The sequence below is a fragment of the Tenebrio molitor genome, chromosome 1 (genome assembly GCF_963966145.1).
Source record: "Tenebrio molitor chromosome 1, icTenMoli1.1, whole genome shotgun sequence".
Lineage (NCBI taxonomy): Eukaryota > Metazoa > Arthropoda > Insecta > Coleoptera > Tenebrionidae > Tenebrio > Tenebrio molitor.
The window spans coordinates 17,222,071-17,236,362 of NC_091046.1; the positions used below are offsets into that span (position 1 = coordinate 17,222,071).

The following is a 14,292-nucleotide window of genomic DNA, read 5'->3' on the forward strand; positions in this document are numbered from 1 at the left end:
AAAAGTACGGTGCGATCAATTAAAAAATAAATCGAGTCGGCGTGTTACCTATGGCAACCCATGCTATAGCATAGGCTCCAAAGCAAACTGGATTTATTTTTTAAATGATCGCTCGGTATTATATTTTTTAAGAAAATGGATTTAACTTCAACAAAATTAAAATCAATTTTTTGCAAATATTTTTTACAGATCGGTCATGGAGACCCATCTCCAAGACAGAGATAGGGTGGGGGTGCAAGACGCTGTTCTTTTAGAAGATTACACAAGCGAAGTCGCTTTTGTAGAAAATCTGCAAAAGAGATTTAAGGAAAATTTAATTTATGTAAGTAGATTGCAAAAAAATATACACTGCGTTTTTTATTTCGCTGAACATGCAATTCTGATGCAATGTAAAATGGCTATGTTCAGTTCTAAAATGGACAAGTCAATTCATTTGAAATAGGCAACCAAACTTACAGATCCATGAATCTTATGTTCATAAAATAAAAAACTCACGGTATATACTGGTGCTTCAAAATCCGCGGAACAACTTAGCGGTTACCTTATTAATTAGTCATTAAAATATCAGGTAAAAATGTTTAAAAAAAATCAATCTTCTTTTTTGTAGAAGATATGGACCTATTTGTTATACTAAATGTGGCAACATTTAAAAATATTCTATATTTTGTTTTTTCCTGTACAACTTACGCCGCTAAAATTTTGAAAATTCGCAGGATGTTGCAGGGGAGAAGTTAGGCAATCGAAAAAACACTGTTAAGTAATGTGCAAAATAATAAACTAAACTAACTAACTAAACTAACTAACTAAAGCATTAAAGCAACAAGAAATTCATTATTGATTTAAATAAACTTTTAAATTCAGATAAATGGACAACCGATTCAAACTAATTTATGTCACTATTATCAGATATGTTTATATCTGAACTATCATCTGAGGAATCTTGTAAATTTATAATTAATGGTTTAATAACAGTTTCCACCACACTTTGTCTTCTTTTTTAATTACATTCTGGATACCTCTCTCTAGCAACAATCTAAGATCTTCCAACTTAAACGTTTTGTTGTTAGCAGCCACATAACCTTTTACTTGAGCCCAAATCATTTCTATTGGATTGAGTTCGCAGTGGTAGGGAGGAGTTCTCAGAATTTTGACGTTATGGGCTGCTGCTAATTCCTCAACTGCATAAAGTGGCTGGACTGGCTTATGGAGAGATGCCAAATGTAACTGTTCACATTTGAGTAAATTATTTTCAAAAGGAATTTGTTTTATTTTCAAAAATTCTTTAATTTGTTGTTTTCTCCATGCTGAAGTTGGCCATTTTTCTAAAACTCTACTATGGTATGGAGCACCATCTAGTGCTACTACTGAGTTCTGAGGAATCAAACTTAAAATGTTAGTCAACCAAGCTTCAACTTTTTCAGAAGTCATCTCGTCGTGATAATCTCCACATTTTAATTAATTAATTAGTAATTTAACTAATTCTTTCAAAAACTAACAACCCTTTGTTAACAAAACCTTTCTCGTTTCCAATGTGTACCACTATAAGACGTTTTCCTCTTCCACTAGGATTTTTTAACCCGACTGATAAATCTTGGTTAAATAGCTCTCTTTTGCTCATCACGTTTTGATCTACCCATATTTTAGATCTGACATGACCCGAGTTCACCCATGATTCGTGTAAATAATATATGTTTCTTTTTTGCTTTCGCAATTCTTTTATTTGACGTAAATACGGGGTGTTTTCGAAGTTGAGGCGTTCCTTTTAACATGTGATAGTATGCGTTATTCTAAAGAGTTTTAGCCAAAATTACCTTAGCAAAATGTGTACGGCAATGTACGAGTAGATACAATAAGTTCAGGTTCAAATGATATCGCATTTAACACTGAAATTTGCTGACAATACCAACCCCATATTCAATAATCACTAGAAACGATGCTATAAAATTCATCATTGTGAAACTGTTTTCTGTGTCACAAAATGCTCATTGTGACACCGAAGTAGAAAATTAGTTATTTTTATATTAAGTGCGCGAAGAGAGTGTTTTTTGTGCATGAAAAGGTCTTTTACGCCGAGACGAAGGTCGAGGCAGTATAAGCCTTTGAATGCACAAAAACATCTTCGCGCACGAAATATAAACAATATTTTTTCTATAATTGATTCAAAAAATTGAAATTAAAAATTCAAATTTTTGAAGGAACTCTGAAGTTTCAATGCAGTGACCATGTTGCTAGGTAACTAATAAAAAACAGTGCGTGAAATGAAAAACAGAAATAGTCGTATGCGTGAAATTTCACACACTGTTTTGTATGGTTTCTATGGTTTCGATCTTACTAACAATGCAAAAAAAAATACACGTCAGAAAATGACCCACTTCAGGCACAGATAACTATGCGTGAATTTCAATTTTTTGAATCAATTATAGAAAAAAATCTTTTTTAATATTTAAAATAAACGAGATCAAAGCTGCACCTTTTGAGCCCCCATATCTTCAATGAAACGTTTCGACTTCCTTGACTTTTCCTCGATGAAACTTTTCCTCCCTCATTTGGTGTATTGTTGGTTGCCGCATTCCCTCGGATGAAATTTTTTTGCGGAAAAATTTGAAATAAAAATAATGAGAAAAGAAATATTTATGGATCCTACGTTGTGTTTTGTTTATCATTTAGCTTAATTAGGTTCTAACGAGAGGCCGTACCTTCGGGAGGTTTTCAAAAAATAGAATTAAAACGATTGAACACACTTCACTTAAATTTTATTTTACAAATAATCGTGTATGGTGGTGTTTGGTCCCAACAAATGATAGAAATAAATAAATGAATTTAACAACAGAAGTTGTTGGGGACATTTGACTCAGGTAGATTTGATTCGCGGCTCGCGAATTGATATTTGACTCATGAATGAATGACAAATACAGAAGTTTCTGGCGCGAACAGCATTATACGAGTTTGAGATGCGAACTATGTGATCCGATTTAGATTTGAATTATTTCCCCAATTAAATTGAACCCGACGCGATGCCCTGAAAACCTTCAGTCAAAGCCTGGTCTGCTTCAAGGTATAGAGTTTTTAAATTATTTTTCTCATTATTTTCTAACATGAAATGACATTGCCCCATTGAATTGTTCCGCGAATTTTGGGGCACCCAGTATATACATGTCATACCTACTTGTCCACACAACTGATATACAACGAGAATAAATTTAATCAACCTGTTTCGGGATTTTTTATAAAAATGGCCTATGTCCAAGTTATGAATTTTATTCCAGTTAAAGTTTCCACACTGTATTCAATAGTCTGATTCACATAGATTAAATTTTAAGTGTCCCAGTCTTATTTGTCCATCGAGCGTACAACAGGCACAGTCAGGGGTGACGAATTACAGAACTCGACAAATTATCGAGTTTCTATTGTAACTCCTACTTTAGATGACCTCTATATTTGTTTTTAGACATACATCGGCCAAGTACTGATCTCTGTAAATCCCTACAAACAAATAGACATCTATGGATCCAAAGACGCGAAAGCATACAATAATAAACATTTTTTCGAAGTTCCTCCTCACATGTAAGTAAAAATTAAACCAGATTATTTTCCATCATTAACTACGTTATTACATACATTTCAGATATGCAATTACTGACACTGCCTTCAGAGCTCTAAAAAATGAAAACAGGGAACAATGCATATTAATTTCCGGTAAGCAAATTTAAAATAACATCTAAAGTAATGCATAAGAATAAAATTATAATTCTTTCTTTCAATGCACCAATTTTGTTGCATAAATAATAATAATAATGATATAATAATATTATAGGTGAATCGGGCTCTGGAAAGACTGAAGCCTCCAAAAAGGTACTCCATTATATTGCCGAAGTGACTGATCATAGAGGAGATGTTGAAAAAGTTAAAGACAAACTTCTTCAATCGAATCCAGTACTTGAAGCTTTTGGAAACGCGAAAACCAATCGTAATGATAATTCTAGCCGATTTGGGAAGTACATGGATATACAGTTTAATTACGAGGGCAATCCTTCGGGTGGTAACATCTTGAATTACCTTCTTGAAAAGTCTCGTATCATCAGTCAGGTTTCTGGAGAAAGAAATTTCCATATATTTTATCAGCTCCTTCAGGGTGGTGATGAACAGGAGCTGGAACGACTGAGTTTGAAACGAGATTTAGGCTCCTATTATTATTTATCCAATGGGGTAATGTGTTCAAAAATTTTTATAAAAAATAAAATAAATCCTATGCTTTTAGAATAAGGGGAACGGTGTTATCGACGATCAAAATGCGTATCAAGAAGTGAAAAAGGCGCTCACTGTAATCGAGTTTGATAAGCAAGAACAAGACGAAATGTTTGCAATTACGGCAGCTATTCTACATTTGGGTAATGTTGGCTTTTCCGAAGAAGAAGGAATTGCAACTATTCTAAAACAAGAAATTGTTGAAACGATTAGTAAGGTACAGTGGAATTTATGTTAAATTCAATATGACTCATCATTGTCCAGGGAAAAACATTTTTATGACAGTCTCACAATATTAAAAATGTATTGCAGTTATTAGGATGTGACGCGGAAAAACTTAAAGAAGCTTTAACACATCGCACAATCGAAACCATCAGAGATGTTGTTACTTCTCCACTGAGCAGGGAATTGGCAATTTATGCCAGAGATGCTTTAGCAAAAGCTGTATACGATCGACTTTTTACTTGGCTCGTCCATCGCCTTAATACTTCCCTCAAAGCTAGAGACACCCGAAGCTACAATGTAATGGGTATTTTGGACATTTATGGCTTTGAAATTTTTGAAAAGAATAGGTGAGAAGTTTTACTTATAACTATTCAAAATCTGTATTTCTTTTTTTTTTTTAGCTTTGAACAACTGTGTATCAATTTTTGTAATGAAAAGTTGCAACAATTATTCATAGAACTTACGTTGAAATCTGAACAGGAAGAATACCTAAAAGAAGGAATTGAGTGGCAAAATGTTGAATATTTTGATAACAAAGTTATATGTGATCTAATTGAAGAAAAGCATAAAGGTATCTACTTATTTTTTAATTAAAATGTAAAATGAAGTGTCAAGAGTAATACTAAATTAGTCTCAACGGCTCTTGAAGACACTTTAAATTTACAAGAGCTATAAATTTATTAAATTAACAAAAGCAAGATGTCATAGGTATTGATCTCATAAATTTAAGATGCTCTGTTAATTTTAATACTGATCAGTTTAAATATGACAGCAAGTATGTATAAGTACTGTTTTTAGGGGTGATTGCGTTTATGGACGAGGAATGCTTGCGACCCGGAGATTCTTCAGACATGACGATGTTAACAAAATTAGCTAAAAATTTAAATTACCACGACCATTTTATTAGTCATAAAAAGGCTGATATTAAATTACAAAAAATCATGGGAAGAGATGTATGTATTATCTTAACGCTTCTAAACAAATCATAACAAAAATTAAACTGCAGGAATTCCGATTAATTCATTATGCTGGAGCTGTCACCTATAATGTCAGAGGTTTCTTGGAAAAAAATAATGATCTACTCTTTCGTGATTTGAAAGAAACTATGTCAAATTCATCAAATAATATTGTTCAATCAGTCTTCTCTAAAGAGGAACAGAAGAGCAAAAAACGCCCGGACACTGCCATTACGCAATTTAAAAATTCAGTTAATAACTTAATGCATATTTTAATGGACAAAGAACCTTCATACATTCGATGCATTAAACCCAATGGTGACAAAAAATCTGGTAATTTTTTTTTTGCAAGTATAGAAAAGTATACATTTTTCTCAAAAATAATAAATTGCAGGAATATTTGATGAAGAACTGGTTAGTCATCAAGTAACTTACTTGGGTCTGATGGAAAATTTGCGAGTACGGAGAGCTGGTTTTGCCTACCGTCGTGAATACAAACTCTTCTTGGAAAGATATAAAAGTTTGTCGAGTCAAACGTGGCCAAATTATTTTGGCAATCCCAAAGACGGAGTTCAGATTTTAGTTTGTGCTCTTGGATACGAATCTGACGAGTACAAAATGGGAAAAACAAAAATTTTTATTCGATATCCGAAAACTCTGTTTGCTACAGAAGACGCTTTTCAAACTAAAAAACATGACTTAGCGGCTATTATTCAGTCAGCTTGGAAAGGAGTAGTCCAAAGAAGAAAATACAAAGAGATGAAAAATGCTTCGATAATTATGCAGAAATATATTAGACGGTTTATAGCAATTTGTCGTACCAAAAAACGCAGAAAAGCTGCAAACGTATTGAGAAACTTTATACAAGGATTCATTACACGAAATGGTCCTGAAACCGCTACAAATAAAGCATTTCTGGAATTGGCCAAGGCTCAGTGGCTAATTCGTCTGTCAAAAAATCTACCACAAACTATTCTCAACCGTTCTTGGCCCCCGTGCCCTTTTGTATGTCGTTTAACGTCGCAACTTCTTGAACGAATGCACGGAGCACATTTATCGAGAGCGTACCGTCTTAAGCTTACACCAGAAAAAGAGGCTCAATTTCGCCTTAAAGTCTTGGCTGAAAAATTGTTCAAGGATAAGAAAGTAAGTTATCAAGCGAGTATACCTCACTGGTTTAAAACTGACAGAGCAGGTGAATCGGGGGTGGCCAAGGAAAATTGTGCTTCATATTTGAACGGTGAAAAAGAACTGGTATTACACTACAATAGCTTTTTTAACGCTAAAAATTAATTTTAATTCATTTTCAGTATTCTACCACAGTCATGAAATATGATAGACATGGTTATAAACCTCGAGAAAGAGTAGTTTTAATAACAAAACAGAATTTCCACCTCCTGGAAGTGAAAAATTCTGCTAAACTAAAACACTCTTTGCCTTTATCCAGACTAAGCTTCACAGTAACACCTAATAATGATAAAATGTTGTTAGTGCGAATTCCTGAGGAATTAATGAAGAAAGATAAAGGCGATTTAATTTTGGAAGTGCCCCATATAATTGAAGCTGTAACACAAATTGTCAGTATCACAAATAAACCAGAAATGCTTACAATAATGGATAAGTCTCCGTAAGTAACCAAAATCTAGGTATATGTATATCAAATTGTCTAAACAGTAATAATTTCAGTATCGAACATACTATGAAACAAGGCAAGCGGGGAAAGATTGAGGTTATTATTGGAAATTCTGACAGAATCCATAAAGATAAAAGTGGGCATTTACTGATTGTATGTATCAAATGAATTTATAAAATTTGATGTATTCACTATAAATCTGTTTTATAGATGGCTTCCCAATAATTCTTTGAGAACAGAATTCAAATAAGTGCCGTAATTGGTAATTTAGACTGAATTCCAGTCGTGATTATTCTATACAATAAAATTGCAAGTGCCATTATAGTCTTTTATATTATGTACTTAAATTTAATGTGCTAAATTTTATGCTTTAAATTGTTATTTGTATTTATTGTGGGCTCTACACTAAATGTATAAATTAAAGGGTGTATGTATAATCAAATAAATTATATTATTTTGTTCAATAATTTTCTTACATTTACCTTGTAACAATTATTGGTAATTTGACAAAACACAAATAGATCGACAGACATTGTCCCCGTACCACATACTCTTTAATATGGTTTGTCTTTATATTCTTCTAAAATAAAAAATCTAAAAAGTAAAAGTTTTACCTTTACAAGAACCTTCTGTTATTTTTATTTTACTAGTTAATACCTACAGCACACTACATGATCACTGTGATGATCCAGAAGCCTTTTTTTTATGATATTCTGCAACAGCTTCTTGTGCCTTTGACAACGGTTTATTACTTTCATTTGAAACTCGAGAACGAATGTCCTCTTCCACTGCTTTATTCACAGTTTTATGTATCGCCTGTTTCAATTTTCGTGTTTCTGTAATACCCTTCTTTTTTGACTGTATTGGTTGATCTAAACATAATATTGTAAGTTCTATAATTAACATAAAATCCACAATACTTACTAGCCCTTTTTGTTACTGCACTACCTTTTTTTGTGCCCTTTTTATTTTGCACGTTTTTTGGCAAATTTACTTTTGGTTTCAATTTTTTTTGTGCCATTATGAATAGTTGTTAATATCGTTTATATGTACTTTAACAACTTCAAACAAAATTTTATAATTATATTGATGTATGCCTCCTTCAGTCTTTACAACTAACTCAAAAGATCAAAGCAATTCACATAGTACATAACCTTTAAAACTCAAAACTAACCTGTCCTGAGCGCCTGAGCCTGTAATCTCACTCTCACTCTCACTCACAACGCAACGCGGTTTGAACCCTGTTTGAACGTAGACAACCAGACGTACGACCAGAAATATAGTGCGAATCGAATAGGTATGGCTGTAACTCCTTCAGTACCTACTTTATAACAGCCCTACCCATGGAGGTATAGTCCATTCATTTTAAATCTTGGATTTAGTAATAAAACTTGCCTGTTTTGACACTTGTCCGAAACTCAGTGAATCTAAAACTGTGTTCAATACCGAGTGTCAACTACCAAACCTGACCATAGGAATTTAACATGAAAAATAGTTTTTGCGTGATTTCAGGTACCTACTTCATTAAGAAATTGATTAAATTTAACATTTGTTAAATGGTCAAGTTATTAGAAACATTTTTATTCATATTTATCAAAATGTCGAAATATGTTTGTGTTTAAATTTACTACTAAAATCGCCCAATAATTTGATTATTAAAAATACCATCCCAAACATTAAATTTCTGAGGGCATTGCGTTCTTATAGTTAAATGTATCCGCGGATTTTCTTGAGACAAATATCCAGTGTTCTGGGTGGCTCATTATTTAACATACATTTGCATTCGTCGGTAAAACATCTGTTTTTATGTACTATAAATATGTTCTGCTTACCTTATCTATACGACGGGTGCAGGTAACAATAAGACATCCCAAGCGTAGACAGAAAGTACATAATAATGGGGTTTTCCCGAATTTTAAAAATACAGGACCGGCCGGCCCTAAGCCACTAAACAATTACAGTCTTAGTTGTACCGTTCAAGAAATAACTTCTGTTGTGTAAAGTTAATTCAGTGCGTTAATTTTACTCAATATGTAATATTTGTTGCCAATACTGGTGAATCATCTAGTGAATTTGATTCAGATAACGATTAATTTTCTATTTGTTTATGTAAGTATCTTATTATTTTATTTATTAATTTACTTTAAAGTATACATGTAATGGATACTTCATTAATTACTCTTATTTCTTTATTTAGTAATCTTATTTCTCAAATACAAAATTTCCCAATACAAAATCAACAATCTCTTAACATTTTTTTGGTCACTGATCGCAAAATGTGTTTTAATTTTTTTTTATTTGCGGATACTTTAAGGTCTCTTTCTTTTGCTCGTCGATAAGATGGTGAAAGTACGACGTGGTACCAATTTTATGTGAACAGAGGGATTACTACTTTACAGTACCCACACAATGAAAACTTGCCGCTTTCGTAATTTACGGCGTTTTGAGTTTACAACTTTACCCAAGATTTAAAATGAATGGACTATAGTCGGCCACTCTCTAGTACCACTTTATACTTTATGACTCTTCTTAAACTAGCCGCCAGCGTTAATGACACTGTTGGCCCACTGCTCGAATCTTTTCAGTGGCGTGCTCAACAAGAGTAATTTGGGGAATTTGGGCATTTCAGTTATTTTACTCTCGGCTTTACGTGTGAGTGGTTTTGGTATGAATTTTCTTCGTGTTTGGGTGTTGTTTTATTGTTTTTGTTGTTATTTTTGAACTTTTTGTAATTCAGAAGAATTGTAAAGAGAGCGAAAAATACCACTTTTACCAGGCCACTGGAAAGGCACATGGGGCGCTCTGTATTTAGTACCACTTTATAGCACTGCGCATTTACGCGGCATTTCCGTTTTTTTCAAATAGTGCTCCCTCCTGCTAATACTACCTCCATGGCCCTACCGCAAACCCCAATTAAAGTAATCAAGATCAGATGTTGAGAATGGTTGCTGGAGATTTGTAAGGGGTCTAGCAGGTAAACCATTTTACAGTCTGTTGCGGTTGGTGTCGTAAAAACTGGGAAAAGTAAATCGGTCAATTAAGCCATATTCGCACTATATTTCTGGTCGTTCTTTGTCTAATATGTACTACTTCTAATTGAAAACCCAATAAATTTGAAATATAATTTTTTAATAGTACAAATTCCATCCAAATACGGGCGTATGGGAGTTGGACCACGTTACCTGTGTTTTCTAAGTATTCTGAAGGGTATGGGATTAAGTGCATATACGAGTTGGACCACGCTACCTGACTTATCTAATTACCTAGGGGATCAGATTTTACCTCTTGGTTCTGGACTAGTAATACAACAATTGAACAATTTGTTGCTAAACATTTCTCTACTTAACATAGAATCCACATCATGGTTATGAACTATATTACCACACACAACCACAACACTATTTGTTTTGTCACTGATTTGGGTATACACTTTTGCAGAGCACTCTCTTTTTACACAACGCCATCTGATTTTTCCGTCTTTTGCAATGTGAGCTTGAGAAAATTTGAATTGGTTTACAACAAGTAGCATTTTGCCTTTTTCACTGAACATTGTTGTTATTAAACGTTTTTGAACTATTTTAAACTTCTTCCTTAGTTTTTAGTGAGCTGTTTGTTTTAAAAGATGTATCCCATATGTGAAACCACTAATCAACGAGGTAAAACTCAAATTGTGTGTGAAAATTATATGTTTAGTTTCTATCATGTGCTTGGTTCAAGTGATTCGCGCTGAAGGTGTATAAATAAAACCTGCAAAGCGTTTATACTTACTGTTGGTGAAGGAAATGAAAGAATATTATCTTCGGCAAAATTTTCACATTACCTGCATCCGTGCGGAGTTTCGAATCGCCCGATTAGGATGCGCTCAATATAGGTGGCCTCGGTCAAAATGAACGTGCCGCCTGTACCTGAATTAGGTGGACACCGGAATTAAGGCAAAAGCTTCTATCTTGCCTTCAAACTACCGAGCCTGATAGGAGGGATATGGGAAGGTTGCACGCTCTGGTGTGAGGCCCACCCGGAGCTGACCTGCATGATGGAGGAGAACTTGCGCGACCAGGTAATATAGCTTTCCTCCGAAGGATTCAAGAAAGTCCGCACTCTTCTAATGCGAGGAGCGTCTGCGACTCTGCGGTCTGCCTCCTGTGCGAGTTGAGCGACAGGCGTTGTCAGATTTTCCGGATTTTCGGGCCTTGTTCCTCGAACAGCTGGAGACTGCCAAGGACCCGAAACCTCAGGGTGCGATGTGAGAAGACGCAGTCGGCCGAACACATGACCATTTTCGACGGCATTCTTGCGGAACACCTTTTCCACACACACTTTGTGGGACATCAACTGCGCCATGTACCTACACTGCAGCGAAAATTTTATGCCAAATCCGTGGCCGGCCGTTATCGACGATTTTGCATGATTCAAAATCCGCCGGGAACGTTAAATTCCCGGCCTAGTACTTACAAAAGTGACCTTGGTTAAAAATTCGCTAGAGAATGCGCTGGCAGCATTGATTCTTAAATGTCAACAAAGTTTGACATAGAAGTTACTTTGGTTGAATTAATTAATATGTAATAATTTTTTACTTTTTAAAAATGATTTAAATTTGTCGGCATGAAAAATTTTATGGATTACACGTCCAGAAAATGTTTTGCGAGTGCTCGTGTTGCTCGCCGCGGCTAGACGCCTTGGCTACGCAAGACCACTCACACTCGCAAAATATCATTTTCTGGGCTAGTAATCCAAATAACTATTTGCGGACTCATCTGCTATTCAGACTTGGCTGTTGCCTCGTCCCGAAACAGCAACGATTCGCCCGCAAAAACTGTATTTTAGGTACTTGTAACAAAAATATAATATTCTAAAATACTCGTACTTGATTGTAAAACCAACCAACACAACATTATTACTGTTCGCTATGGCAGTCATTCGGAAAATATTCATAATTTTATAATAATTCTGTAAACATTTACGTTTTAGCACTTATTCAGTAAACACTGTCGTTTTGAATTTGATTTCATTATCAGCATTCCAACTATCATCATTTGAACCAAACCAGTTTCTTTAATACCAGTTCTATTCAAAAAACGAATTTACTATTTGCGAAGAAAAAAATTGCGACTTGAGGAAGTTCCTGATGTAAAAATCTCTTTACGGGAGTGTACAATCATTCCCATGTGGTGGACAAGGGTATAAAAGATGATTTTGTAAGTTTGTAAGGGCAAATTTTCACTTCTGAGCAATAAAATTAAGCACATCAAAGATTTTGTAAGTATTTTATGTAAATCAGTCAATTTTTTTAGGAATGCCTCGTCATTTAGACAAAAATTCAAAAATGTTTTCAAATGTGAACAACAATAACTGTTTCAGTTGGCAATAACAAATTTTACATGAAATTTTTAAGACTGAATTGTATCTATTTCGGTTTGTTTTATTCACATTATTGACAGCTGGCATACATTTCACATTTAAACGTCTTGGTTTCTGTAACCTTTTATTAATGAAATGGTTTTCTCGTAGGAACATGACATAAAAATCACCAAAAGTTACCAGAATTTATTGCCAACTCAATCAGTAATTGTTACTCACACGGTACAACTAACATATTGTAAAAAATGGTCATACGTGTGTTTAATTTTATTGCACAGAAGTGTAGGTAACATCAAAGAAATATAGTTGCAAAAATAATAATAAACTATGTAACTCAAGATAACAGTTCATCTTGAGACAATAAATAATAAGTTTTTTTTTATTACTTTAAAGTAATATGATGTTTGGTTTGTTTATCTTCTTGTTTAAAACAATAAAAACTTTTTGAAAGATGTGATTTTACAATTTATTATTAAATTTACCAATGGGCACTGGAGATTATGAATAGGTAATAGCCGGTACCTAAAGTTAATAAATTGCAAGATATTAATTATAATAACCAATCTAGTTCGGTTTTATGTATAATCCCCAATTATTATTCATAAATCTAAACTAACCATCATCACGCAAATTCAGATTAATTTCAATATTGTTATTTTATATTTTCGTTATTTACCAAAGACTTAGGTATTGTTAGTTTCATTTAATTTTCTACCTATTTGCTTATAATATAACGTAGTTTGATGAAAATCTTTTTGTTTTCGCGAAATAATGTTCTTAAGGAACTCTTTGTTATAAACTATCAACTACAAAATAGAGTAAAAAAAAAATAGAACAGCTTCAAAATTTTTGTAGTCTTTCGTGGACCCCACATGGGACGATACGGTGCAAAAATACTGTTGGTATACTAAGAATTAATTGGACCGATACCAACACGTAAATACACATCTCTTATGAATCATGGGTAATATTAATGAGGGGGTCTCCCCTAATTCCATCAGGACGCAAGCTTCCAACCTCTGACATTGTTTGCAGATCGCCTGTAATTGCCTGTAATCTATTAACAAATCACCATTGAAGCTAAGTATATGAAAAATACCTTCTGTTTACTGCACCGAAATTTTTAAATTCCGTTCCTACAAAAAAATCTTGTGAAAATATGTAATTCGTTTGATCAAAAGTGTAATTTACAGTTGTAAAATATATTTAAATCCAATGTACATGTAACTATTAATCTAAAGATAACACACTTTCCACACTCCATCGATTTCGTGGAGCTAACCTTGGTCCTCCTAAGTAACTTATGGGATTGGCAAATTTTCTTTGGTGGTCATTTAAAAATATAGGTTTTGGTGTAGCTCCAAATTTAATAAAATTTTCTAATGAGGCTTTTTCTAAAACATAAAAAGTAAATATACAATTCTGCCAAATTAGGAAACAAATTACCTTTTAATCGATTAATATCCGTATTATTAACTTCGTTTGCAAATTTGTGACTTTTGTCAAAAATCTGTCGTCAAGAAAAAAACACCAAGACTAAAGTAATACGTATATATTTGTTAAAAATGATTCAGTCAGTGAATAACACAAAAAGGGTGACATTATTTTGATCGGGTATGTTGCGCTATAGTGATGGTTAACCCAGCACCGGTGAGGATGTGCCAGTGAATTCCAGACTCCCCATCTCATCTATCATGAATGGTAACTGTGTTGCTAATGGATTGCTGTGTGGAGGTGGACTCCTTATGCGTACCCTAATTGGTGGTGTCAGAGGCACCTGATAATGATAATTCACCAGCTGAATTGATTGTATAAAATTTAAACATATTTCCATGCGATCTATACAAAACATGCGCAAGAATTCATAAAATGAGA

At 33.8% G+C, this 14,292-nt stretch overlaps 3 protein-coding genes across 16 annotated transcripts in view; 1 reads left to right on the forward strand and 2 right to left on the reverse strand.

The window, feature by feature from the left end:
- Positions 1 to 7,526, forward strand: part of Myo61F (Myosin 61F) — a 29,193-nt gene extending 21,667 nt beyond the window's left edge. For 2 of the 4 annotated variants that reach the window (XM_069036327.1, XM_069036325.1), the window contains exons 2-14: positions 190 to 322; positions 3,449 to 3,564; positions 3,626 to 3,696; positions 3,815 to 4,206; positions 4,259 to 4,462; positions 4,558 to 4,817; positions 4,872 to 5,041; positions 5,269 to 5,423; positions 5,477 to 5,759; positions 5,821 to 6,680; positions 6,737 to 7,053; positions 7,101 to 7,212; positions 7,270 to 7,526. In XM_069036327.1, the coding sequence (XP_068892428.1) occupies positions 197 to 322; positions 3,449 to 3,564; positions 3,626 to 3,696; positions 3,815 to 4,206; positions 4,259 to 4,462; positions 4,558 to 4,817; positions 4,872 to 5,041; positions 5,269 to 5,423; positions 5,477 to 5,759; positions 5,821 to 6,680; positions 6,737 to 7,053; positions 7,101 to 7,212; positions 7,270 to 7,284 (3,081 nt within the window). In that variant the 5' untranslated portion in view covers positions 190 to 196 and the 3' untranslated portion in view covers positions 7,285 to 7,526. Of the gene's footprint in view, positions 1 to 189; positions 323 to 3,448; positions 3,565 to 3,625; positions 3,697 to 3,814; positions 4,207 to 4,258; positions 4,463 to 4,557; positions 4,818 to 4,871; positions 5,042 to 5,268; positions 5,424 to 5,476; positions 5,760 to 5,820; positions 6,681 to 6,736; positions 7,054 to 7,100 lie in introns of all 4 variants that reach the window. The other 2 variants (XM_069036328.1, XM_069036329.1) reach the window with 2 other exon arrangements.
- Positions 1 to 8,324, reverse strand: part of Klp54D (Kinesin-like protein at 54D) — a 115,593-nt gene extending 107,269 nt beyond the window's left edge. For 2 of the 3 annotated variants that reach the window (XM_069036339.1, XM_069036336.1), the window contains exon 1: positions 8,234 to 8,292. The gene's annotated coding sequence lies outside the window, so the exon portion shown is untranslated. Of the gene's footprint in view, positions 1 to 8,233 lie in introns of all 3 variants that reach the window. The other variant, XM_069036337.1, reaches the window with a different exon arrangement.
- axo (axotactin) overlaps positions 7,980 to 14,292 on the reverse strand; it is a 40,334-nt gene continuing 34,021 nt past the window's right edge. For 2 of the 9 annotated variants that reach the window (XM_069036318.1, XM_069036314.1), the window contains 2 exons: positions 13,864 to 13,927; positions 7,980 to 13,811 (listed from right to left, as the gene is read on the reverse strand). In XM_069036318.1, the coding sequence (XP_068892419.1) occupies positions 13,648 to 13,811; positions 13,864 to 13,927 (228 nt within the window). In that variant the 3' untranslated portion in view covers positions 7,980 to 13,647. Of the gene's footprint in view, positions 13,812 to 13,863; positions 13,928 to 13,954; positions 14,195 to 14,292 lie in introns of those variants that run through there. The other 7 variants (XR_011156377.1, XR_011156376.1, XR_011156375.1 and 4 more) reach the window with 7 other exon arrangements.